The 25,548-nt window shown below is 61.6% G+C and overlaps 3 protein-coding genes across 9 annotated transcripts in view; all 3 read left to right on the forward strand.

Annotated features, from left to right (window-relative positions):
- The first annotated feature begins 1,626 nt into the window (after positions 1 to 1,626).
- Positions 1,627 to 14,536, forward strand: CD37 (CD37 molecule). Of its 4 annotated transcripts, none has more exons than XM_050927733.1 (9): positions 1,627 to 1,779; positions 4,424 to 4,496; positions 4,968 to 5,092; positions 5,610 to 5,684; positions 6,577 to 6,681; positions 11,652 to 11,852; positions 12,018 to 12,101; positions 12,236 to 12,327; positions 13,961 to 14,536. In XM_050927733.1, exons 1-9 carry the CDS (start codon positions 1,642 to 1,644, stop codon positions 13,971 to 13,973), a joined length of 906 nt encoding a protein of 301 aa, XP_050783690.1. In that variant the 5' UTR covers positions 1,627 to 1,641; the 3' UTR covers positions 13,974 to 14,536. The 4 variants fall into 4 exon arrangements, with proteins under 4 accessions (XP_050783690.1, XP_050783691.1, XP_050783692.1 ...); XM_050927737.1 differs by lacking the exons at positions 1,627 to 1,779; positions 12,236 to 12,327 and adding exons at positions 4,176 to 4,343; positions 4,764 to 4,836; XM_050927734.1 differs by lacking the exon at positions 12,236 to 12,327.
- Positions 14,537 to 16,693: 2,157 nt separating this feature from the next.
- Positions 16,694 to 23,915, forward strand: DKKL1 (dickkopf like acrosomal protein 1). 4 transcript variants are annotated; one of them, XM_050927742.1, is made up of 6 exons: positions 16,694 to 17,017; positions 18,429 to 18,598; positions 19,352 to 19,489; positions 19,767 to 19,859; positions 21,031 to 21,380; positions 23,817 to 23,915. In XM_050927742.1, exons 1-5 carry the CDS (start codon positions 16,900 to 16,902, stop codon positions 21,355 to 21,357), a joined length of 846 nt encoding a protein of 281 aa, XP_050783699.1. In that variant the 5' UTR covers positions 16,694 to 16,899; the 3' UTR covers positions 21,358 to 21,380; positions 23,817 to 23,915. The 4 variants fall into 4 exon arrangements, with proteins under 4 accessions (XP_050783699.1, XP_050783698.1, XP_050783700.1 ...); XM_050927741.1 differs by lacking the exon at positions 23,817 to 23,915 and having other exon boundaries at positions 21,031 to 21,474; XM_050927743.1 differs by lacking the exons at positions 19,767 to 19,859; positions 23,817 to 23,915 and having other exon boundaries at positions 21,031 to 21,474.
- Positions 23,493 to 25,548, forward strand: part of KASH5 (KASH domain containing 5) — a 34,481-nt gene continuing 32,425 nt past the window's right edge. The window contains exon 1 of the mRNA XM_050927691.1: positions 23,493 to 23,765. Within this exon, the coding sequence (XP_050783648.1) occupies positions 23,705 to 23,765 (61 nt within the window). The 5' untranslated portion in view covers positions 23,493 to 23,704. The remainder of the gene's footprint in view (positions 23,766 to 25,548) is intronic.

A 25,548-nucleotide genomic window follows, 5' to 3' on the forward strand; every position in this document is an offset into this window, starting at 1 on the left:
GCCCCTCCCCCCAGGCTGCCCCGCCCCCCTCGGGCCCCTGACCCTCCCCCCGGGCTGCCCCGCCCCCCCCGGGCCCCCCCGCTCCGCCCCCCGGGCTGCCCCGCCCCCCTCGGGCCCCCGCTCCGCCCCCCGGGCTGCCCCGCCCCCTCGGGCCCCCGCCCCTCCCCCCGGGCTGCCCCGCCCCCCTCGGGCCCCCGCTCCGCCCCCCGGGCTGCTCTAACCGGCACCTGGCGGGGCGGGATCGAGGCGCGAGGCGACTGGAGCCGTTGGAGCTTCCCGGGGCTACGGGGTCTCCCAGCGCCCCCCACTGCCCCCCAACGGCCCCCTCCCCCAGCGCCCCCCATCTCCCCTCCCCCTCCCCCCTAACGCCCCCTCCCCCCCAGCGCCCCCCACTGCCCCCCAACGGCCCCTTCCCCCAGCGCCCCCATCTCCCCTGCCCCTCCCCCCTAACGCCCCCTCCCCCCAGCGCCCCCCACTGCCCCCCAACGGCCCCCTCCCCCAGCGCCCCCCATCTCCCCTCCCCCTCCCCCCTAACGCCCCCTCCCCCCCAGCGCCCCCCACTGCCCCCCAACGGCCCCTTCCCCCAGCGCCCCCCACCGCCCCTCCCCTCACTGCCCCCACTGCCCCCTAACGCCCCCTCCCCCGCCCCCTTCCCCCCACTGCCCCGCACCTCCCCCTCCCCCCTAACGCCCCCTCCCGCGGCCCCTTCCCCCTCCCAGCGCCCCCCAACTCCCCCTCCCCCCTAACGCCCCCCACTGCCCCCTAACGCCCCCTTTCCCTACCCCCTTCTCTCTCCCAGCGCCCCCCTCCCCTGCCCCCCAACGGCCCCTTCCCCCCAGCACCTTTCCCCCCAACGTCCCCCATCCCTTCTCTGCCCCCGCCCCCCGACGATGCGATTCCACCTTAAGTGGATCCACCTTAAATCGCGGGGGGGGACGGAAATTTCTGGGTGGGCGATTATTAATTTTTAACGCCCCGGCATCGCCTGGACCAATCAGCTGCGAGCGGGGGCGGCGGGGGGGGGGCGGAGACGAGTCCAAGTTTTGAAACTTTGCTGAGGGGAGCAGAGAGAGGCCGAGCCTTTGCCCCCCCCTACACTGCTCCTCCTGGGGGGCTCGATCCCGACACTCCAGGGCCCCCCAGCCCCCCCATCTCGGTGAGTGACCCCCCACACGTGGGGGGTGAGGGGACGGGCTGGGGGGGCGAGAAGATGGAGTTGGGGGCTGCAAGTGGGTTGGGGAGGGGCCCCTGGGGGGCAGGTGGGGGTGGGGGGCAGAAGTGTAAATATGGGGCAAGTGATCAGGCAGGGATGGAGAACTGGGGGGGGGCGCTGGGGCGAGGGCACGAGGGAGGGGCCCTGGGGGGCATGCGAAGAGCGGGGGGCCCAGTGTGCTGGGGGGGGGGCCGGCCAAGTGAGCAAAGCCATCGCCTTCCCCTCACCCCAAACCGCAGCTGGGGAGACGGGGGGGCAGAGGCTGCAGGATTCCAGCAGACTGGGGGGGGGCGGCCCTGGCCCATGTCAGGGGGGTTTGGGGGACCCCTGGCCATGGGGAGTTTGGGGGGAGCCCCGGCACTAGCTCGCCCCCATCTGGCCCCAGGTAAAGGTGTCGCTGCTACCTGAGGTGGGGGGGACAGTGAGCCATGAAGCCTGCGCCCTGGAGTCCTCCTCCTCCCCCCACCACCACGCCCGGACGCCTGGGTCCGCCTGGTGCTGCAGGGCTGGGCAGGGTCCAGATAGACGAGAAACCAGAACCAGCCCGTTCCTGGGAGCACCGGGGGGTGAGGGGCCCCGGTAGAGCTGGGGGGGCAGGGCTGGGCGATTGGGGGGCTGCGGGTCGGGAGTGAGGGGCACCGCCAGGGTTGGGAGCAGGGCTGGGCGATTGGGGGTCTGCGGGTCGGGAGTGAGGGGCACCGCCAGGGTTGGGAGCAGGGCTGGGCGATTGGGGGTCTGCGGGTCGGGAGTGAGGGGCACCGCCAGGGTTGGGAGCAGGGCTGGGCGATTGGGGGGGCTGCGGGTCGGGAGTGAGGGGCACCGCCAGGGTTGGGAGCAGGGCTGGGCGATTGGGGGTCTGCGGGTCGGGAGTGAGGGGCACCGCCAGGGTTGGGAGCAGGGCTGGGCGATCAAGGGGCTGTGGGTCGGGAGTGAGGGGCACCGCCAGGGTTGGGAGCAGGGCTGGGCGATCGAGGGGCTGCGGGTCGGGAGTGAGGGGCACCGCCAGGGTTGGGAGCAGGGCTGGGCGATTGGGGGTCTGCGAGTCGGGAGTGAGGGGCACCGCCAGGGTTGGGAGCAGGGCTGGGCGATCGAGGGGCTGCAGGTCGGGAGTGAGGGGCACTGGCAGAGCTGGGGGGGGCAGGGCCAGGCTATCAGGGGGCTGCGGGTCAGGAGTGAGGGGCACCGGCGGGGCAGGGGTGGGGGCAGGGCTGGGCGATCTGCAGGTTGGGAGTGAGGGGCACTGGCAGGGCTCGGAGCGGGGCTGGGCGAATGGGGGGCTGTGGGTCGGGAGTGAGGGGCCCCGGCAGACCTGGGAGGGGCCAGGGCTGGGCGACTGGGGGGCTGTGGGTCGGGAGTGAGGGGCCCGGCAGAACTGGGAGAGGGCAGGACTTGGCGATCGGGGGGCTGCGGGTCGGGAGTGAGGGGCACTGACAGAGCTGGGGGGGCAGGGCTGGGCGATCGGGGGGCTGTGGGTCTGAGGTGAGGGGCACCGGCAGGGCTGGGAGGGGCACCGGCAGGGCTGGGCGATCAGGGGGCTGCGAGTCGGGAGTGAGGGGCGCTGGGAGGGGCACCAGCAGGGCTGGGCTAGCGGGGGGCTGCGGGTCGGGACTGAGGGGCCCAGGCAGACCTGGGAGGGGGCAGGGCTGGGCGGTCAGGGGGCTGCGAGTCGGGAGTGAGGGGCCCCGGCAGAGCTGGGAGGGGGCAGGGCTGGGCGAGCGGGTGGCTGTGGGTCGGGAGTGGGGGCCCCGGCAGAGCTGGGAGGGGGCAGGGCTGGGCGAGCGGGTGGCTGTGGGTCGGGAGTGGGGGCCCCGGCAGAGCTGGGAGGGGGCAGGGCTGGGCGGTCGGGGGGCTGCGAGTCGGGAGTGAGGGGCCCCGGCAGAGCTGGGAGGGGGCAGGGCTGGGCGATTGGGGGGCTGCGAGTCGGGAGTGAGGGGCCCCGGCAGAGCTGGGAGGGGGCAGGGCTGGGCGGTCGGGGGGCTGCGAGTCGGGAGTGAGGGGCCCCGGCAGAGCTGGGAGGGGGAGGGCTGGGCGGTCGGGGGGCTGCGAGTCGGGAGTGAGGGGCCCCGGCAGAGCTGGGAGGGGGCAGGGCTGGGCTAGCGGGGGGCTGCGAGTCGGGAGTGAGGGGCCCCGGCAGAGCTGGGAGGGGGCAGGGCTGGGCGATTGGGGGGCTGCGAGTCGGGAGTGAGGGGCCCCGGCAGAGCTGGGAGGGGGAGGGCTGGGCGGTTGGGGGGCTGCGGGTCGGGAGTGAGGGGCCCCGGCAGAGCTGGGAGGGGGAGGGCTGGGCGGTTGGGGGGCTGTGGGTCGGAAGTGGGGGCCCCGGCAGAGCTGGGAGGGGGCAGGGCTGGGCGAGCAGGGGGCTGCGAGTCGAGTCGGGTGTGAGGGGCCCCGGCAGAGCTGGGAGGGGGCAGGGCTGGGCGATTGGGGGGCTGCGAGTCGGGAGTGAGGGGCCCCGGCAGAGCTGGGAGGGGGCAGGGCTGGGCGATTGGGGGGCTGCGGGTCGGGAGTGAGGGGCCCCGGCAGAGCTGGGAGGGGGAGGGCTGGGCGGTCGGGGGGCTGCGAGTCGGGAGTGAGGGGCCCCGGCAGAGCTGGGAGGGGGCAGGGCTGGGCGATTGGGGGGCTGCGAGTCGGGAGTGAGGGGCCCCGGCAGAGCTGGGAGGGGGCAGGGCTGGGCGGTCGAGGGGGCTGCGAGTCGGGAGTGAGGGGCCCCGGCAGAGCTGGGAGGGGGCAGGGCTGGGCGGTCGAGGGGGCTGCGAGTCGGGAGTGAGGGGCCCCGGCAGAGCTGGGAGGGGGAGGGCTGGGCGGTCGGGGGGCTGCGAGTCGGGAGTGAGGGGCACCGGTGCAGCAGCCCAGGGGATTTAGGAGCACACGGGCCCGGGTGGTTTCCTGTGTGGGGAGCGACAGGATGTGGGGACAGAGACGGGGAGGGGGGAGGAGGAAGTTGCCTTATCAGCCTGAACCAGCGACGGCGACTCAGCAGTTCCCACCCCGCCCCCCCCAGCTGGCTGGGCCCAGGGCCCCGGGGGCTGCCTAGGGGGAAGGCCCTGTGTCCCATCCCCCACATTGTGACATCACCCCCAGAATCCTGGGGTTTCCGTGGGGCTGGGCAGGCAGCAGCTGTCTCTGCCCCAAGGTACATTGGGGTCCATGTCTGAGGGGGGCTGGGGTCCCTCCAACTGAGCATTAACCCCCCTCCTGCCCCCTCCCCCACAGGTCAGCCATGTCTCCCCACGGGTGTCTGAGCGTCACCAAATATTTCCTCTTCCTCTTCAACCTCCTCTTCTTCGTGAGTATGGGGGGGCTGATGGGTGGATGGGAGTGGGGGGGGGGCTTGGCGCTGGTGGGGGGTTGTTCTCACCTGCCCCTTCCTAGAGGGGACTGGCACTAAGGGGGGGGGGGCGGCTGCAGCTGGCGCCGTTGGGGGGAGACGTCTGTGGCTTGCTGCAACCACCAACTAGCCCATTAGCCTTCATGCCCCACGCTGGGGGGGGCTGTGCCAGGGTGAACCCCCCCCCCACTCCAGTGTAATCCCCTCTTCCCCCCTCCCCCACAGGTCCTGGGTGGCATCATCCTCAGCTTCGGCCTCTGGATCCTAATCGACCAGCAAAGCTTCGCCGCCATCCTGGGTAAGGGCCCCCCACCCACCCAGCAGTGCCCCTCAAACGCGGCCGACAGCCCCCCGCGGTGCCCCTCACTCCCGACCCGCAGCCCCTCGCCAGCCCAGCCCTGCTCTGAGCTCTGCCCGTGCCCCTTCCAGGGTCCTCCCTGTACGCCCTGAAGGTCTGGTCCTACATCCTGTCGGGAGTTGGCATCATCACCATGCTGATGGGTTTCCTCGGATGCCTGGGTTCCCTCAAGGAGATCAAGTGTATGCTGGGATTTGTAAGTACATGGGAGAGCCCGGACTCCTGGGTTCTCCAGGCTCTGGGAGGGGAGTGGGGTCTGGTGTTAGAGCAGGGGGCTGGGAGCCTGGGGTCACTGGGGGGTTGATGTGGGAAGTTTCTCCCTCTCATGAGCTCAGGGCCTGGTGCAATTTCCCATCTCAGCTGGCACCATGTGACCCCCCCCAGCAGCTAAATCCTGCCAGGCTCTGCCCCCCGCCCTGCGGGTGGTGCCCGGCCCAGGCTGCTGCAGGGAGGAAAAGTGCAAAAGGAAAAGGAGAAAAGCAGAAGTGCTGCAGCTGTTTGGTGGGAGGGGCCCTGGGAGGGTGGGGGATGTTGATCTCCCGGGGGGGGCAGGTGTGTGTCCAGTGGGGGGGCAGAGCTGGGGGTGACCCCCATCAGTTCTGGAGTGTCAGTGTCTGTTGGTCTGTCTGTGGGTGGCGAGGTGGGAGGGGGAGCAGGGGGGGCCCTCAGGCCAAGAAGATTCACTGACCCCCTTTCTCCCCCTCCACCCCCAGTATTTCGGTTTCCTCTTTCTCCTCTTCGCTGCCCAGATCACCATTGGAGTCCTGCTGTACACGCAGCGTGTCACGGTGAGTGGGGCATGCTGGGGGCACTGCTGGGGGAAGCTCACAGCGCTGGGGGAGGCTTAGCCGGGGGCACTGCTGGGGGGAAGCTCACAGCGCCGAGGGAGGCTTAGCCGGGGGCACTGCTGGGGGGAAGCTCACAGCGCCAGGGGAGGCTTAGCTGGGGGCACTGCTGGGGGGAAGCTCACAGCGCCAGGGGAGGCTTAGCCGGGGGCACTGCTGGGGAGAAGCTCACAGCACCGGGGGAGGCTTAGCTGGGGGCACTGCCGGGGGAAGCTCACAGTGCCGGGGGAGGCTCGGCCGGGGGCACTGCCGGGGGGAAGCTCGCGGCACCGGGGGAGGCTCGGCCGGGGGGAAAGCTTGCAGCGCCAGGGGAGGCTCGGCCGGGGGCACTGCCGGGGGGAGGCTCGGCCGGGGGCACTGCCGGGGGGAGGCTCGCGGCGCCGGGGGAGGCTCGGCCGGGGGCACTGCCGGGGGGAAGCTCGCGGCGCCGGGGGAGGCTCGGCCGGGGGCACTGCCGGGGGGAAGCTCGCGGCGCTGGGGGAGGCTCAGCCGGGGGCACTGCCGGGGGGAAGCTCGCGGCGCCGGGGGAGGCTCGGCCGGGGGCACTGCCGGGGGGAAGCTCGCGGCGCTGGGGGCACTTCCGGGGGGACGCTCGCGGCGCTGGGTGAGGCTCGGCCGGGGGCACTGCCGGGGGGAAGCTCGCGGCGCCCGGTGAGGCTCGGCCGGGGGCACTGCCGGGGGGAAGCTCGCGGCGCTGGGGGAGGCTCGGCCGGGGGCACTGCCGGGGGGAAGCTCGCGGCGCCGGGGGAGGCTCGGCCGGGGGCACTGCCGGGGGGAAGCTCGCGGCGCTGGGGCCGTGGCTGGGGGAAAGTCACCTCTCCTCTCTCCCTCCCAGCTGAGTGGCAAGGTGGGGCTGTTCGTGGAGGACGCCATCCGGACCTATCCGCTGGCAGGACCCCCCAGCGAGAAGTACCAGAGCTGGGACTTCATCCAGGGGCAGGTGAGACCTCCAGGGCCCGGCCGCCGGCCCGAGTTCTGCCCGGCTCCTGGCAGTGAAGCCTGGCTCACGAGCCAACCCGGCGTCGCTGGGCTCCCCCTAGGAGGGGCCGCGGCGTCGCTGGGCTCCCCCTAGGAGGGGCCGCGGCGTCGCTGGGCTCCCCCTAGGAGGGGCCGCGGCCCTTTTCCCAAGTGGGACCCCCCGACTGACCGTTCCCCCCGATTGCTCCTCTCAGAGCCGTTAGCCAGGACCTCAATCGGATCACTTTCCGCTGGCCGGAGGGAGGAGCTGGGGGCTGGCTCCTGGCAGAGCCTCGTCCCTCCTGCCCTGGTCTGGGACTGACCCGGCCACGAGACCCCAGCCTCCGGCCAGACCACGCTAGCAGGGCGGCCCCCACGGACCCACACGCTGAGGGGCCGGCTCCTGGCCTCCCAGATGGGCCCTTGGCACCAGAGACCCCGTCTCTCTCCGTGGCGGCCAGTGGCCCGGCTGGCCCCCGCGGGCTGGCACTGGGGTGTTACCATTTTGCCCGCTACTTTGGGGTGCGCTTATTTATTAGGGTTACTCTTAGGGGGAGGGGGGGTCTGTACTGTCAGTGTGCTGCTTGTGTCACGTGTGTTTTCGTATGGAGCTCTGCTCCTCCCGCTGCAAAGCCCCTCCCAAAGGAGCCCTCCTGCAGGACCTCGGTGCGCGCACACACGTGTCAAGGAGCACGTCCAAGCGGCCACCGTCATATGTCCCAGGCACAGCAGGCCCCCCGTCCCAGGCGCAGCAGGCCCCCCGTCCCAGGGGCAGCAGGCCCCCATCCCCTCGCCCGTCCCAGGGGCAGCAGGCCCCCATCCCCTCGCCCGTCCCAGGGGCAGCAGGCCCCCGTCCCCTCACCCGTCCCAGGGGCAGCAGGCGCCCATCCCAGGGGCAGCAGGCCCCCGTCCCCTCGCCCGTCCCAGGGGCAGCAGGCCCCCGTCCCCACTCTCCCGTCACAACTGTGCTGGCAGTAACCCACTGGCTGAGCAAACGCCACAGGCAGGGCCGGTGCAACCGTTTAGGCGACCTAGCCAGTCGCCTGGGGCACTAGGATTTGGGGGGCGCCATTTTCTTTGGCAGTGACCGTGGCAGCAGGATCTTCGGCCGCCCCAGTCGCTGCTGGCATTTAAGCGGAGGGAGCTGGGGCAGGGGGGCGCAGGGAGAGCTGCCTGCAGCAAGTAAGGGGGGGTGGCACGCAGGGGACCTCCCTGCCCCAGCTCACCCCTGTCCTGCCCCCTCCCTGAATGCGCTGTGGCTGCTTCGCTTCTCCCGCCTCCCGGGCTTGCGGTGCCTAAGCTGATTGGCGCTGCAAGCCTGGGAGGCGGGAGAGGTGAAGCAGTGACGGAGGGGGCGGGGGGGGGTGCCTCAGGGCAGAGGGTGGGGGTGGGGAGCTGCCGCGGAGGGGGGGCGCTGAAGGGAAGGGAAGGGGGGAGGGCGCAAGGTGGAAGGTTTGCCTAGGGCGCGACACATCCTGGCACCGGCCCTGCCCAGAGGATGTGGGGCGCTGCAGGGCTCTTTAGCTTAGGGCGAAGCAGCGTTGCTCCTAGGGTGACCAGACAGCAAGTGTGAAAAATGGGGACAGGGCTGGGGGGGGGTAATAGGAGCCTAGATAAGAAAAAGACCCAAAACTCGGGACTGTCCCTATAAAATCAGGACGTCTGGTCACCCTAGTGCTGCAGAGTAAATGGGGGAAGCTGAAAACCCCAAAGAGTAAAGTTCAGCGAGAGAAGCAACCAGCTTCCCCACCCAACTTATTTACTGAATTAGGGTGACCAGACGTCCCGACTGTACAGGGACCAGCCCGATGTTCGAGTCTTTTTCTTATTCCAGCTCCCATTCCCGTCCCGATTTTTCAGACTTGCTGTCCGGTCGCCCTGTACTCAGGGTTAGTGATAACGGCACAAGGAGCCGAAACCAGCCGAGCCGTTACCGCGGTAAAGGCTAATACCCGAGGTAGAAAAGAAAACGGAGGGAGGGAGGCAGGGATCTCCCCGCTCCAGGAGGCTTACCCAGGTGATGGTGGGAGCTCAGGGTCCTGAGCGCTGGAGACAGGCAGAGCCCCCAGCACGGTCAGTCAGGAGAAGGTGGCCCCGTGGAACTGACGCCGGGTTCGGTAGGGGGGTTTGTGGAGACACAACAGGGGCTGAAGGGAGAACACAGGATTGGTTTATTGGTAAACTGATGACTCCAGGGTTTTCTTTAGGCTATGGGTGTTGTTAACCCTTTCTCCCCCGCAGGGTGGCAGTGCATGTATGGGGGGAAACTGAGGCACACCTAGGCCGCACAAAATTGTTACCAACTATTCCCGCTTAAGTCTGGCCCCTGCGGCCACCTCGTGCTGTGGGGAGAGACCCCACAGGCCGCCCCTTGGTGCCCAGCTATGTAGACATCAGGCCCTGGGGGTCCCTGGAAACCAGAATGGATTTGATTTAAATCAGATGGATGTAAATCACTAGTTAGACTATATTTAACCACAGTTTTCTACATAAAAGTGCATTCTTGGCTGTTAATACGTATTCTTCACAACTCCGCGATAGACGTAGGCTTCGTTTTAGAACTGCACACTAGAGATTTTTAAACAGGGATTAATTCTGAAAACTTTTCTGCTGAGTTTTACAGCTATAGCAGAAAATGAAGGATTGTTCGGTTAGTTCACTCACCAAAGTCTCAGAGGGGTAGCCGTGTTAGTCTGGATCTGTAAAAGCAGCAAAGAATCCTGTGGCACCTTATAGACTAACAGACGTTTTGGAGCATGAGCTTTCGTGGGTGAATACCCACTTCTTCAGATGCATGTGGTGGAAATATCCAGGGGCAGGTATATATATGCTAGCAAGCAAGCTAGAGATAACGAGGTCAGTTCAATCAGGGAGGATGAGGCCCTGTTCTAGCAGTTGAGGTGTGAAAACCAAGAGAGGAGAAACTGGTTCTGTAGTTGGCAAGCCATTCACAGTCTTTGTTCAATCCTGAGCTGATGGTGTCAAATTTGCAGATGAACTGAAGCTCAGCAGTTTCTCTTTGAAGTCTGGTCCTGAAGTTTTTTTGCTGCAGGATGGCCACCTTAAGGTCTGCTATAGTGTGGCCAGGGAGGTGTACCCAGAAGCCTCCTACTGCAAGACAAACGCAAGAAAGAAACCAACAGGACTCCACTGGCCATCACATACAGCCCCCAGCTAAAACCCCTCCAACGCATCATCAGGGATCTACAACCCATCCAGGACAATGATCCCACACTTTCACAGGCCTTGGGTGGCAGGCCAGTCCTCGCCCACAGACAACCTGCCAACCTGAAACATATTCTCACCAGTGACTGCACACCGCACCATAATAACTCTAGCTCAGGAACCAATCCATGCAACAAACCTCAATGCCAACTCTGCCCACATATCTACACCAGCGACACCATCACAGGACCTAACCAGATCAGCCACACCATCACCGGTTCATTCACCTGCACATCCACCAATGTAATATACGCCATCATATGCCAGCAGTGCCCCTCTGCTATGTACATCGGCCAAACTGGCCAGTCTCTACGGAAAAGGATAAATGGACACAAATCAGACATTAGGAATGGCAATATACAAAAACCTGTAGGAGAGCACTTCAACCTCCCTGGTCACACTATAGCAGACCTTAAGGTGGCCATCCAGCAGCAAAAAAACTTCAGGACCAGACTTCAAAGAGAAACTGCTGAGCTTCAGTTCATCTGCAAATTTGACACCATCAGCTCAGGATTGAACAAAGACTGTGAATGGCTTGCCAACTACAGAACCAGTTTCTCCTCTCTTGGTTTTCACACCTCAACTGCTAGAACAGGGCCTCATCCTCCCTGATTGAACTGACCTCGTTATCTCTAGCTTGCTTGCTAGCACACATACATATACCTGCCCCTGGATATTTCCACTACATGCATCTGAGGAAGTGGGTATTCACCCACGAAAGCTCATGCTCCAAAACGTCTGTTAGTCTATAAGGTGCCACAGGACTCTTTGCTGCTTTCATTCACCAAAGGTAACTGAAGCAGATATTTGTGAAGTCTCTGGGAGGTGAAACTATCGCCAGTTCAACAGGTTAATCATTAATATTTGGAGGATTTTCGTGCCAGGCTGTGTTAGAAGGAGAACATCACCAGACAGACATTTCAGTTGTTTTATTTAACTAAAACAACAACGTTACGTGTTCCGGATTTTTTCTTCAACAGCAAACCCAGAATATTGTAACAAACCAAGCGTATGTCCCTCGCTTCTCCCATTTACCTCCAGACTCCTCCTGTCCAGTCTAGTCCGCCCCCAACAATCTTCTATTCAGTCAACTTTTTGAAACTTTGCACTTTCAGAGAGAGGTCAGGGATTGACTCTGGACACGGATCTGCAGAGGGGCAGAGAGTTGAGGTCTGTTATTTCTCACCTCTCTCTAGTATTTATTTATTTAAAAACATTTTTGCTGTTAACAAGCATGTTACCCCTGGAGACACCAATCCACAGTCTGAGAACTGCAAAACAAAACATCTCCGATGGTATCGTCTAGACTGAGCACTGAGTCCCGCTGGGTAGCTAGAAAGATTCACCTCAGTAATCGGTACAGAAGCCCCTGGAGCCCCGTACGATTGGGGCCCTAATCCATGAACTGTCAGAACTCAGTTACAACGTGACATGACTATTGTCTCTCGCTATAGAATTTGAATGTACAACCCCTAGGCCATGACGCGGTATCTTTGCGCTATAATGTATCCTAAGTAAAACCATCTGCAGACAGGTTTTTTCCTCAAAAAGCATTTTATCAAAAAATCCAATTTACATAAAAATTTGGATTTTTTTTAATTAAAAAAAAAGATTTTTATCCTCCTTGCTGGAAACCCCTGTGCACCCCCCCTTACCCCCCCGGTGCCTCTGCTGGTTGGCACGAGGCACCTGGCTCATACATGTCCTCCCACTGTCCCCCCCCGGCAGCTCCAGTGCTGCGGCTGGAACTCGTACCTGGACTGGCACCAGAACCCCGTCGTGGACAATTCCTCCCGCAAACTCTACCCCTGCTCCTGTCACAACAGCTCCAGCCCTGGTGAGCGCGGCACCAACATCACCGAGGCCTCAGGCATGCAGGCGGCCACCGGGTTCTGCATCGCTTATGGGGAGTGGCCAGTCTACAGGCAGGTGAGTGCTGTCTGGGGCACTGCTGCAGGGAAGCTCGCAGCGCTGGAGTCCACGGCCGGAGGCACTGCTGTGGGGGAAGCTCACAGCTGGCAGTGGTGGGAGAGGATTTTGTAGCTGGTGCCAGTGTTCTAACTCCACCCCCTCTCCCTGCTGTCATCCAATCAGGGCTGTGCGATCAGCGTCCAGGGCTGGCTGGCCAATAACATCATCAGCATCGTGGGCGTCTGCCTGGGCATCGCCCTGATGGAGGTAATGGGAGGGGCAAGGTGGGGGCTGGGGAGCAGGGGCCACCCCCAGGGATGGGGCATCAGCACCAGGGAGTGCTGGGGTGGGGATGTGGGATCTCCCCCCCTTGTGACTCAGTTTCCCCCCCACACACCCAGTTCGTGCAGCTGCTGTGCATGGCGCTGGCTGTCACCTTGGAGTGCAGGAGACTCACCAGCGGCTCCCAGGAAATCCTGACCTTCCCCAGCAGGTGGTGCCAGTGTGCACGTGTGGCTGCAGTGCGGGGCTCATGCATGTTTGCACATGTGTGTGTCATTCTGTGTGCGTCTTGGGGCCTGTGTTCCTGCCCACCCCGTGTTCTCACGTGTGTCAGTGCGCGCCTGTTCCCACACGTGTTTCTGCAGCTGGGGGTTGTGAATGTGTGTTGGTGCATGTGTGTGAGGGCTTGTGCACGTGTTCCTGCGTGTGTCAGTGCGTGTGACTGGCTTGTGCAAGTGTTTCCTCCATGGGTTGGTGCGTGTGTGTGAGGGGCTTGTGCACATTTCCATGTGTTGGGGTGTGTGTGTGTGTGTGAGGTGTTTGTGCATGTGCTTTCATGTGTCAGTGCATATGAGTGGCTTTTGCATGTTTCTGTGTGTGTCGATGCACATGAGGGTCTTGTGCACGTGTTTCCACATGTTGTTGCGTGGACCATGCATGTCCCTCCCTGTGTCCCTGCACACCTGTGTTACCGCACCCACATGTGGTTCACAGGTGCTAACACGTGTCTGAGCGTGTCCCAGAGCGTCCCCTCCCCGTGCCGCCCCACTGCCATGTCTCTGCCCCGCACTGACCCCATTAACCCTTTCCCTCCTGCTGCACCAGCCCCATGTATCAGGAGTGCTGGCAAGGTAACTTCCCCTGGGGGTGGGGGCAGCTCAGATCCCCCCACTCAGCCCCGTCTCCTCCCCCCAGATCCACGCCATGTCCATGGTGTGCTCCCTGCTCCGAGAGGAATCGTTCGGCGCCCCCCAAGGGCCAGAGCAGGAGACACAGCGGCTCCCGGGCAGCCCCCAGCCCAGGGGCCTGGCCCATCGCTGGGGGGGTCAGCAGCGCATCGCCTGAGAGCCCCGTGGGGGTGCCCCTAGACAGGAGACACCCCCCCAGCGATCCCCTAATAATAAAGTGTCTGTGGAAAGAATGAGGGAGTTAGGAGCAGTGGTTATTCCGGGTGGGGGCGCTCTCCCCTGGGGCAGGGCTGGCCCCAAAACCCCAGGGTGGCACTAGGGGGCGCTGCGCTGCAGGGAGGGGGTGGGGCGGGCGGGGACAGCTGGATTTCAGGTAATCAACATACCTGTGGAATTGAGGGGATTGACTCCTGAATGACTCAGGCGCTGACTCCGCCCCCGATCTACCCCCATCACCCCCAACCTCTTCCCATCCCCCATCACATGCTATCAGACCCCCACCCCCATCACAGCATTGATTTCAGGGGAGTGTGCCCTGACCCCACTCACACGGAGCCACTGGGGTGGAGGGGGTGGGCTGTGCTTGGGATGCTTTGGTGGGAGAAGTGGGATCTCTCATCTCCTCCCAGTTCTGTGGGGATGGTTGGTGGGGAAAATGGGATCCCTCCATTAACTGTCCTGCCCCCCACCAGCTCGTTGGTGGGACTCTCCCTCCCCAACACCAGCTTGTCAGAGGGTGGTTGGTGTTAGCAGTGGGATCCCTTCAGTAACTCTCTTCCCCCACCCCAGCTTGAGGGGAGAGGTGAGATGGTTGGTGTCAGCAGTGGGATCCCTCCAGTAACTCTCTTCCCCCACCCCAGCTTGAGGGGAGAGGTGGGATGGTTGGTGTCAGCAGTGGGATCCCTCCAGTAACGGTCTCTCTCTCTCTCCCCCCAGCTCTGTCTCATGATGTTATCGATGTTTCTGTTTAGAAACATGGGCCAGAACTACGACAAGCTGACCCGATACTCCTAGGAATCCCCTCCCGCCCCAGGGGGTGGAGGGGGAGCAGATGGGCAGGAGTCACCGCCCCCCAGCTGGGACCATCCAGCATGGGCTGAAGCAGCTTTCTGTCTCTGTCTCTCTCTGTTCCTGAGTGTTCTTGGCAGGGGGCAGAGCCCCTGGTCCATTGTCCTACCCCGTCCCTGGCCTGAGCTGTGCTCACCCTTTGGGGCAGTGCCATAGGGATGGGGCAGCTATTTCGTTCTGTCTCTGGGTATCTATTAGTGGGGTTTGCTGCAGTGGGGAGGGGAAGTGCAGGCTGGAGTGGGGGTGGGGGAGAGAAGTCCTCGTACCTTGGGGGGGATCAGGGAGGGGCAGGAGGTTGGGATGTGTGAATATGTCTGTGTGCCATTGAATGTGTTCTCCACGGGGGTGGGACCCCCGGTTCCTCCCTCCTCAGGAATTCACAACTTTTGTAAAATCCACTTTGTAAATAAAATAAAAATATGAGGTCCCAGCCCTGAAAAATTGGTCAGTTTTGTTATTTGCAAAGGATGCTGGGAGAAAACTAACCAGGAGGGCGTGTCCCCTCCCCTCTCCCTGATCCAGTCCCCCCTCCCATTCCCCAGTGTTGGGGACCCTATTGTAAATGCTGCCCCCAGTGGGGCTATTTGGTATTGCAGGCCCCCCATGGCTAAATGCTCATTGCCCCCTACATGGGCAGGTGGCCAGGCATGTACCTGGCGCGGTTCACACCCGAGGCCCCTTTTGCTGTGTGAGGGAGAACCTGGCGCATGCCCCTATTCTGGCTGCTCCAGAACCTCGTGTTGAGGTTCTGGCTGCACTTTTCCCCGCACCTGTTCCTTTTCACACACCCCATCTGTGGCCCCACAAAGTTGCGAGACCTTCCCGCCAAACTCTCCATCTACGCTACCGGGAGGATGCTGGACGAGGGGGGCTCTGCGACTGTGGGGCCTATTTCCGTTCCTCCCTCGTCTTGCGCATCCGGGCAGATTTCCACTGGGCGGCGTCCGCTGGCTCCCTCGACACCATTGGGGAGCAGTGGGCGCTGTCCAGGGTTCTCCGCTCGGTGTCCCCGTCCGGTACCCACGTTCTGACCTAGGACCTTCATCTCATGCCTTGGTTTTCTCGTGTTGTCCCCTGAACTCATTTGGTCCCTCCTGCTAGGCTGGGGGAGGGGCCTTTAGAAGTGGGCGGTTTTGCACCCACCAACTTCCCAGGTTTTCCAGTAAGACAGGTTGGGGGGCAGTGGGTCCCCAAATAACCAACCCCCGCACCCCACCCCAGAGGGGGGCCATCACAGTGCCAGAGGACGCGTCCCCATATAACCAGCCCCCGCATCCCACCCCAGAGGTGCTGTCTGTCAGGGCCAGGCGAGGGGTCCCTATATAACCAGCCCCTATGCCCCACCCCAGAGGTGCCAGGTCCCAGCACCGGGGGAGGGGTCCCTATATAACCAGCCCCAATGCCCCACCCCAGAGGGGCCACATCCCAGCACCAGGGGAGGGGATCCTGTAGGACCAGTCCCCTGCCCCAGCCCAGAGGAGCCATGTCCCAGTGCCAGGGGAGGGGTCCCCATATAACCAGCTTTGTGCCCACCCCAGAGAGGCCACATGCCAGTGCTGGGTGAGGGGCCCCATATAAGCAGATGCATGCTGGCCTGACCAGCGCTGGCTCCCGCCGGTGTGTCTGCGACGTCGCTCTCCGGGTGGATTTCGCCTGGCCAGGGCTAGATTCTCATCGGTTGTTGGCAAATGTCAGTTTTGTGGCAGACGCAACCCCCCGAGGAAAATCCTTCCGGCGCGATTTCCAGCCCGGGCCACGCGGCTGACGAAGGCAGGGGAAGTCGGTGTCGGGCCGTTCCTGTTGCACACGCAGTGCTGGTGACACCGGCCGCGGGCGTTTAATGATTTCCCCAAACTCCCCTGCAGCACTGAGCCTTGACATCAATACAGATAAAAAACTGCCTCATATTTAAGGCCCTACCAAATTCCTGGTCCAGTTTGGTCAATTTCACAGCCCGAGGGTTTTAAAATTGGTCAATTTCACAATTTCAGCTGTTTACCTCTGAAATTTCAGGGGGTTGTAACTCTGGAGGGCCTGAACCAAAAAAGAATTGGGGGGGTCACAAACTGTTGTGGGGTTGCCACCCTCACTTCTGTGCTGCTTTTGGAGGTGGGCCACGGAGCTTCCTGCAGCCAGGGGAGGCTCCCGGAGTGGGGAGATGAGTCTGATCCCCCCAGCCAGTGGTGGATTAATGCCCTGGGGCCTCAGCCAATTTTGGGGCCCACTGAAGAAGTGGGTGCCTTACCCCTGCAGGAGCCAAGAGGGTGGAAACCCTGAGCCCAGCTCTAGGGTTGCTCCAGCCCAGAAAGGGGGGTGTATCACCCCCCTTTCTGTGCTGCCTCTGGAGGTGGGACTGATCTCCCCGCTGAGGGCGGCTGTGCAGGGAAAGCCGAGTCCTGTCCCTCTCTGGCCCCGCACGGCCTAGCAGCTGCACTCCTGGCAACACGGGGAGATCAGATTTCCCAGTGAAGGGCTTATTTCACGGTCTGTGACATGTTTTTCACAGTTGTGAAATTGATAGGGCCCAATTATTCATCGCAACTCTAGCTCGTTATCTGTCAAAGTTATAAATATAAACCATATTCCCTCAAGCCCCATGAGGCAGGGCAGGGCCATCCCCACCACTCTACAGATGGGGAAACTGAGGTACCAAGGAAGTCTGCAACGGAGCTGGGTGTTTTACGCACGGCTTCACCCCGCTGCCCGAGCCACCACCCTGCCCAGCTGCTGACACAGAGGCGGGAGGCCGTGGGTGTCTCCAGGCAAGTGCCCAGGCATCATGGGACACCCTGTGACAGGGCCCCTCCATGCTGGCCCTGGCGCCCAGGGTCCCCCGCTGGCCGGTGGTCAGTTCTGGAATCAGAACCCTGTTTGAATCAGCACCCCGGGTGAAACAGGCCAGTACAGGTCCCGGCGAGGTGGCAGGTCGGTGCTGGGGGAGGGACACTGGGGCAGTGGGGGGAAGGTCTGGATGGGGGAAGGTGGGTGGGTTGGGGGGTTCTGGGAGGACTGAAGGAGTGGGGCATTTTTGGGAGGAGGGAAGGGAGATCAGGAGGTTGCTGGGGTCACAGTGTTATGGGGCAGGATTTCATGGGGGCACAGAGATTGGGGCAGTGTTAGTCAGAAGGGGGATTAAGCTGGGGTAATTATGGGGGGAGGGCTGTTCAAAGATGGGGGCAACTACATGGGGAGAAAAGGAGAGAGGTCGATGCAAGGGGAGAGGAACCCCCAAGGGGCAGTTGCAGGGAGAGAAAGGTGTACGGGGGGTGGATGGATGTGGGGTGGCTAGATGGAGGGAGGGAGGGGAGTGGGAAGGATGGCTGGGGGTTGGAGGCGGGTGCAGGTGTCTGGGGATGTAGAAATGGAGGAAGAGAGAGATGTCAGGGAGGGAAGGAGGGATGGGTTGTGGGGGGAGGGGATGGAGGAAGGGGTGTGGGGGAGGGATTAAAGGATGGTTTGTGAGGGGAGGGGGCTGGGGGAGGGAGGGATAGGGTGTGGGGGGAGGGAGCCGAGGGGAGGGAAGGAGGGATGGGGTGTGGGGGACAGAGGGACAGAGGGAGAGATGGGTTGTGGGAGGAGGGGGACAGAGGAAGGGCTGTGGGGAAGGGAGGGATAGACGGAGGGATAGAGGAAGGGGTGTGGGGGGAGGGGATGGAGGGAGTGATGGGTTGTGGGGGGACGGGGACAGGAAGGGGTGTGAGGAAGGGAGGGATAGACGGAGGGATTGAGGAAGGGGTGTGGGGGGAGGGGACAGAGGGATGGAGGGAGTGATGGGTTGTGGGGGGAGGGGGACAGAGGAAGGGCTGTGGGGAAGGGAGGGATAGACGGAGGGATAGAGGAAGGGGTGTGGGGGGAGGGGACAGAGGGATGGAGGGAGTGATGGGTTGTGGGGGGAGGGGGACAGAGGAAGGGCTGTGGGGAAGGGAGGGATAGACGGAGGGATTGAGGAAGGGGTGTGGGGGGAGGGGACAGAGGGATGGAGGGAGTGATGGGTTGTGGGGGGAGGAGGACAGAGGAAGGGCTGTGGAGGAGGGATGGGGTGTGGGGGGAGGGGGCCGAGGGGAGGGAAGGAGGGATGGGGTGTGGGGGACAGAGGGAGGGATGGGTTGTGGGGGGAGGGGGACAGAGGAAGGGGTGTGGGGAAGGGAGGGGGACAGAGGAAGGGGTGTGGGGAAGGGAGGGATAGACGGAGGGATAGCGGAAGGGGTGTAGGGAGAGGGGGACAGAGGGAGGGATGGGTTGTGAAGGGACGGACGGAGGAGAGGGCTGGGGGGACAGAGGGAAGGAGGCCGGGGTGGAGCGGCGCCCCCCACCCACCTGCTCTGTTGCCCCCCAGACCTGCTCAGACGCTGCTGGACGGGACGGGACGGGACGGGCGCGATGTGGGCGCGGTGGCTGCTGCTCTGCACCCTGGGCGCGCTGCTGGCCGGGGCTGGAGGCTCCCTCCTGCCACCCGCTGCCCGTCGCCTGCTGGGCCGCTTCCACCACCTTCTAGGGGGCAGTCGGGTGAGACTGAGTGACCCCCGCCCCCCAGGAACCACCCACCCTTCCCCTGGGGTGCCCAGGGGCCCCCAGCTATCCCCATCCCCCAGCAACCCTCAGCCACCCCATCCCCTGGCACCCCCAGGGATCCCGAGACAACCCCATCCTCTGGCACCCCCAGGGACCCCCCAACAACCCATCCCCACCCACAGGCACCCCCAGCTGCCTCTCTATCCCTCCCCGGGCACCCACATCCCCAGACAGCCCCAGGCACCCCCCACCCCTCCCCAGACACCCTCAGCCATCCCCACCACCCCTCCCTGCAGCCCCAGGGACTCCCACCCTGCCCCATCCCCTGGCGCCACCAGGGACCCCCCACCTCTCCCCGACGGCCTCAGCCGTCCCCTCTACCGCTCCCCAGCCCCCCATCCCTCTGCCCCAGCCCCATCTATCCTCATCCCCCACCTATGTTTGAGTGTATCTCCATGCACACGCCATGTCTGTATCTCAGTCCCATCCACAGCTATCGCCCCCCGCCCCCCATTTCTGCTGGGTCGGGGAGCAGGAGTTGGGCCGTGTCTGTCTGTCTGTGTTCGTGCACTCAGACTTCGATATCTCTGAGGGGTTTTGTGTGAGTCTCTGGGTGCATTTCCTAATTCCTGCTGTGCCTGGCTCTGGGATGGGAGTGGAGTCTAGTGGTTAGAGCCAGGGGCTGGGAACTGGGGCAGGGGGGAGGGACTGCAACTGCCAAGACTCAGTTGATGTGGGTTGTTGCAGGCGGTGTTGGGGAAGGAGGAGGGGCGCTTTGAGGCCCCCATTGATTTCCGCAAGCTCCCCCCCAACTACCACACCGAGGAGAAGGAGCAGCGCAGGGTGGGGAACGCCACAGTGTACAGCCACCGCGAGATCAACAAGGTGAGCAGGGGTGCAGCAGTGCCCCCCACCTGCCAGGGCTCCCACAGGGACACCCGGATCAAGAGGGGACCTGAAATCTCCATGTAGATCTTCACCTAGGAACAAACCCCCCTTGACCCCAACTCTCTGGCTAGTGTATGTGGGGGGAAGTAATGTCCTCCCCAGGGCCCATCGGGGGCATGGCCGGAGCACCCTGTGCTGTGGCTGTTCCCTGCTCAGACCCGAGTACCTTCCCCAGCCCCTGTCCTTGGGCTGAGCCGCTCCCGGTCCCGTGCAGGTGACGGACAATGAGACGGGCGCGATGCTGTTCTCCGACAGGACGGTGACCTCCATCGAGCAGGGGGAGCGGGGCCTGGCGGAGAGATGGCGGGTGAGTGCAGAGGGGCTGGGACAGGCAGACACACAAGGGCACGACTGCTGCCCAGAGCCAGCTGGGGACGGATGTGGGGGGCTGGGGGTGGGGACCCCGCATATGTGCTCTAGGCCAGAGCCGCTGCCGGGGCTGACATGTGCCAAGTGACCTCTGCTGGGGGTCGGCAGCGAGACTTCACCTCTAGGGATTCCTGGGAAGACGCTCGCAAGACAGAGTGCAAGGGACTCCTGGGTTCTGCTCTGGCTCTGGGAGGGAAGTGGTGTCTAGTGGTTAGAGCCGGGGGCTGAGAGCCAGGACTCCTGGGTTCTTTCCCCAGCTCTGGGAGGGGAGTGGGGTCTAGTAGTTAGAGCAGGAGGGGCTGGCAGCCAGGACTCCCGGGTTCTCTCCAGCTCTGTCAGTTACTATACACAACTCCCCCGCTCCAACATGGACCCTCCTCCTTCCCTGGCTGGCTCCTTTTAACGTCCTGTCTCCTGATTCCCTGGTGCCTGCAGACTTGTGATGCTCTGTTGCGAGGCTGTGTGCAGGGCACCTGCCGCCTGTATCTCCCAACAAGCACAGGGGTCGGGGCACGAAGAGTCAGTGGCAGAAACTTATCAAACCTCTTCCCCCACCCGACCTCTTGGTCTCCCCTGTCCCCGCCTGCCGGACCTTCAGAACCAGATTCCAGGCCAGGGGACAGTGTTACAGACCAAAGGAGTCTGACGCTGGGCCCCATGGCTACGCTCCTGAATATTAACCTCCCCGCAGGAGCTCGCGGGCCCCAGCTCACCATCACTGTCATCACTCATCCATTAGTAACAGGCGGAGTCAGGATCACCAGCTGCCTTGTATGGTAGGGGAAACTGAGGCACGGAGCAAGGACAGGCCTGCACATGCCATAGGGCACCTAGAGAGGCAGGGACACAATTGGAAACAGAACCCAGGAGTCCTGGCTCCCAGCCCCGCTCTAGACTTCACTCTCCTCCCAGAGCCAGGGATACAACCCAGGAGTCCTCGTTCTCAGACCCTTGTTCTAATCCACTAGACCACATTCCCTCCCAGAGCCAGGGAAGGAACCCAGGAGTCCTGGCTCCCAGCCCCTGCTGCTCTAACCTCCCATCCTTCTCCTCCTAGGGGCTTCTCCTCACAGTGTCCCACATTCCCCATTTACCTGTGTCTCTTCCAGGGAAGCCAGGCAGAATCTGGCGAGGAAGGAGCAGGCGGTGGGGCAGAAGCAGAGCCTGTCCTAGGGAGACACATCCTGCCGATCCCCCGCCCCGGGCTGGCATTCCTCATCATCCACTTACGGCGCAGAACCAGGCCCGGGAAGGCCTCTGACACCAGCTGGCCAGATGGTGCATCCCTTAGCGACAGGAGGCACAGGCTGCTAGCGATCCGGAATGGGCTGATGGAAGCCCCCCACCCTCTGAAGAAAGCTCCCCCCATTACTCAGGCCCAGCACAAAGCTGTAGCACGGAGGCCCCATTTTTTCTTCTTCTTCAGGAAGCTGTAGCAAAAAGAGAGAGAGAGACTTCGGTAGGCAATGGAGAAGATGCTGGCGGATCTGTGTAGAAAGTCCTGCTCCTTAGTTTTTCTTGCAATAAAAGTTCTCTCGCTGGCAGGGGGTAAATTGGAGAAATTAAATTCTAAACTCAGCTGCTTTTATGTAGGCATCACCCCACTAGATCTGTCCAGGACCCCAGTGCCCCAAATTGCTTTCACTGGCCAGTCCACTCAGCAGTTGGCCTCAAGAATGAGTCAGTGGCAATGAGTTCCGCAGGCTCATGGTGGATTTTCTCCACTCAGTTTTCAGTTCGCCCTGTTCAGCTTAGCTGAAGGTCACTGCAGTTCAGGATCACAAGGCAGGCAACTGCACCTCTAATCCTTACGGCGTCCCACTCTGGTCTCAGCCCCTAGCCGTCCCCGTTCTTGGGGCAGGCACCTGTGATACTCTCCCGTCACAGCGGGGTTCAGACTGATTCTCAGTGGATCTGACATTAGCTTGGCACCAGCGATGCCAGTGAGCGCCAGCTTCCTAAAGCAAAGTATTACTTATGCAGAACAAAAACATTCCAGAGAAAATAGAGCTAACCAGTCGACAGCTTCTATGCAAGCCTGGCTTAGCCAGGGACACCCGTCTTCCACACAGGGACCCTGGCAGGTTTGAAGGGTGCTTCGGGGTCTCATGCGGGATCAAAGTTACTGATCTACCTTCTCCATCCCATTTGTTGCTGGCTGTAGCCTCTAGCGGCTTCCCGCATATTCGTCTCCCAGTTGTTTTCAGAGAAATTTCCCAGTCTTCTCATAGTTATCACCTGTCTTCGAACCACCTTATAAGGGTGTGTCAACTTGACAGCCTCTGCCAGTGGGGGGTATGAAGAAGGGTGATCCCTGACTGGTGTAGCTGTGCCAGCAGAAGCTCCTAGTGTAGACACAGTTAGGCTGGCAAAATTGCACTGGTTTCACTCGGTAGGGGAGGAATAAGCTACGCTGGTAAAAGGCCGGCTTTGCCAGTGTAGCTGCAGCCAGCGTAGCATACCAGTAAAATGCTCCTAGTGTAGACCTGGCCTGTTTGTACTAGAGTCTTTTTAGGAGGAGATGATCAGAAGGAAACTCAGTGGGATGTATCCCCAGCTGGTGTCAATCGGCCGTCGCTCCGTTGGAGTCAATGGGGCTAGATCCCTGCTCCCACACTGAGTTTTGGAGCCGCTGCGGGAAGGGGCGTTGGGAGTGGGGGGAACTGCAGGTTATTTAAACACAAGGCAGGTTTCCTCCGGTGCTCAGACACCTGTGGCAGACAGAATTCTTCACCCAAGTGGCAGCAGGATTGGGTAGCTTGGCATGTGGCATCTCAGTGATGGAGATGAGGGAGCTGCTATGGGGAACAGGTCTCCACTGGATCAGCTGAACTTGTGTGAATGCTCTGCAGTCGGTACCAGCTTTTCAGATAATCCCCGGTCACTTGAGTTTTGCTCAACTCTGAAGAATATTCCCCATGGTACCGGATGCAAAATAATTTTTATGAGGTGTATGCCCCCCCATGGAGTTTGGGGCCCCCTGCTGGGCCAGGTGCTGCACAGGCACCCCCTCCCAAGCGAGATCAGGGTCCCCATTGTGCCAGATGCTACCCAGACACACCAGTTCAAGTGATAGGAACACCACCCCAGTCTTAGGTAAAATTGCAAGTGCAGTGTGATGATGTGACACGCCCAAGGTTACCCAGGGAGTTTGTAGCAGATCTGGGAACTGAGTCCAGCTCTGCGGAGTGCCAGGCCAGTATTGTGGCTGCTACTCCTTTCCTCCTCTCCAGATATTCTGACACCTCCTTCGTGATCAAAGGCGAATCATTAGGGACGCAGATTCCTATAGTCTAAGATCAGGAGCCATTAGATCATCGAGTGGCCTTCTGCAGAGCACAGGCCAGAGAATTTCACCCTTACTCCTGCTCTGAGCTCACAACTTGTGTTTGGCTGACATATCGCCTCCAGAAAGGCAGCCAGTGTGAATCGGAAGACAGTCAACGATGGAAACTCCACCACTTCCCTGGAGGCAGTTTGTTCCAAGGCTGAATCACCCGCACTGGTAGACATGTGGGCCTTACTGGACAAATTGGAATTTGTCTAGTTTTAACTGCTAGTCACCGGTTCTTGTTCTGCCTGTCTCTGCTAGACCAAAGAGCCCTTCCATACCCAGGATTTCCTTCCCATCGACCATAGTCAAATCACCTCTTGATCTTCTTTTTGATGAGCTGAACATATCAAGCTCCTTAAATCTCTCACTGTAATGCAATTTTCCAGCCCTCATATCATTTTTGTGGCTCTTCTCTGCACCCTCTCTGGCTTTTCAGCATTGTTTTTAAAATGTGGGCACCAGGACTGGCTCCGGGATTCCAGTGTTGTCTCACCACCATCGAATACAGAGGTAAAATCACCTCCTGGCGTCTAACCACTACTCCCCGGTTTGTTCATCCAGGGATGTGTGAGCTCTTTTTGATGAGATGGTTGGTGTTCCAACAGAAGTGAGAAATGAGGAGCAATCCTGCTGGGGCAGGGGACCATGCTGACAGGATCTCCCCAGCCGCCCTGCTTCCCTTTGCTCAGGCACGGTCCATGGGATGATGTAGGTACCAGGGTGTCTGGATTAGGGAGGGCGTGGAGTCCTTCTCGCAGCTGCTGCTGAAATGCTCCATTCTCCCCAGGGCTGCCTGAGTGACCATGGTTGCCGGATGGCCCAGTTCTGCTCCTCTTCCCTCCTTGCCAGCCAGTGCTGGAAGTGTAAAGCTAAGGACAGAGTGAGTGTGGGTGATGCATTGGGGCATCTGTGCCAGAACGGAACTGGCTGGCTCAAGGAGATAAGGAATACAACACAGGGCCTTTCCCCTATAGGAGGCACCTGCTCCGATCCGGCCCCAGGGTTGGGGAGTGGCTGGCTCAGGGGGGCGGGGAATAATGGGCTCCATCTCTCCTCACATGCTTTCTGCCCTAGGTGTGTCAGTGGGACAGGGAATGCTGCCTGGGTTAACTGCGTGGGGAGGAAGTATGTGGAAGGTGTGAGCCGTGGTGAGGGCTGGACGAGGTGTGACCCACAGCAAGATTAATGTTCTCCAGGCCTCTGCTGCGCTAGCCGTGCCTGTGAGGTGAATTCTCTGCATAACCCCTCCTTGCGGACCAAGCCAGCCAGCTCCCACAACCTCAGGAGGAAGCTGGGGGGACCAAGAGAGCTAGATCAGTGCTGCCAAAGCAGTGAGAGAAAGCCAGATCCATTGGGGTAGGTATGACCCACCCACATACAGTCACATCTTGTATCTGGGGCCTTTGACCCACTGTGTTTCTGCCACACCTGCCCCTTCTCGATCCTGGTCTCTCTCAGTCTTTCAGCAGGTCCACATTCCCCTTGTCGCTCTTAGAGGAGATGACACCTTTTGGGATTCCTGATGAACCTGAGGAAACCTCTTTCCTCACACTCTCTTGTATTAGGGCCATTGGCATAGAAAAGTGTCTTAATCCTCCCTCATCTCTCCCTTGTCAAAGTCTGGGGCCTTGTCTATACAGAGCAACGCTAGACTTGTAGAGTCCCAGAACACTGTGATCACCCAGCCTGACCTCTTGCATAACACAGGCCAGAGCCCTGCCCTGAATTAACTCCACATTGAACCAGAACAGATCTTGACTGAAAAATTGCCAGTGATGGAAAATCCCCCACAGCTCTTGATAAACAGCTCCAATGGTAATTCCCTTCGCTGTTAAAAATGGGTGCCTTCTTTCCAGCTTGAACGTATCTAGCTTTAACTTTCAGCCTTTGTCTGCTGGGCTAAAGATCCCTGTTATCAAAATTTCAGTTCCCTGTATAGACGCGTGTAGACTCTGCAATTAACTGGAACAGCTCTTGTGCTTTATATTCACACCCTACTTCCCTAAGAATCGTTCAGCATTGGAACAGGTGACCAAGGGAAGTTGTGAAATCCCCATCACTGGAGGTTTTGGACAAACACCTCTCAGGGATGATCTAGGTTGACTTGGTCTTGCAACAGCGCCGGAGGGCTGGACACAGCGACCCTTTGAGGCCCCTTCCAGCCCTACATTTCGACGATTCATCTGACATAACTTTCAAACCTCAGGTTGTGACTCTGCTTTGGTTAAGGGATGACTTGATCACAGTCTATACATGCCTACATGGGGAACCAGTATTTGTTACTGGACTCTTC

The sequence above is a fragment of the Gopherus flavomarginatus genome, chromosome 18 (genome assembly GCF_025201925.1).
Source record: "Gopherus flavomarginatus isolate rGopFla2 chromosome 18, rGopFla2.mat.asm, whole genome shotgun sequence".
Classification (NCBI taxonomy): Eukaryota; Metazoa; Chordata; order Testudines; family Testudinidae; genus Gopherus; species Gopherus flavomarginatus.

Excerpts from the sequence above, each read along its gene's own strand:
- DKKL1 (XM_050927742.1), top strand. The coding sequence starts at position 16,900 with ATGCTGGCCCTGGCGCCCAGGGTCCCCCGCTGGCCGGTGGTCAGTTCT. Across the intron at positions 18,599-19,351 it reads ACCTTCTAGGGGGCAGTCGG|GCGGTGTTGGGGAAGGAGGA; the intron begins GTGAGACTGAGT and ends GGGTTGTTGCAG. Across the intron at positions 19,490-19,766 it reads GCCACCGCGAGATCAACAAG|GTGACGGACAATGAGACGGG; the intron begins GTGAGCAGGGGT and ends GGTCCCGTGCAG.
- CD37 (XM_050927733.1), top strand. The coding sequence starts at position 1,642 with ATGAAGCCTGCGCCCTGGAGTCCTCCTCCTCCCCCCACCACCACGCCC. Across the intron at positions 5,685-6,576 it reads TGTACACGCAGCGTGTCACG|CTGAGTGGCAAGGTGGGGCT; the intron begins GTGAGTGGGGCA and ends TCTCCCTCCCAG. Across the intron at positions 6,682-11,651 it reads GGGACTTCATCCAGGGGCAG|CTCCAGTGCTGCGGCTGGAA; the intron begins GTGAGACCTCCA and ends CCCCCCCGGCAG.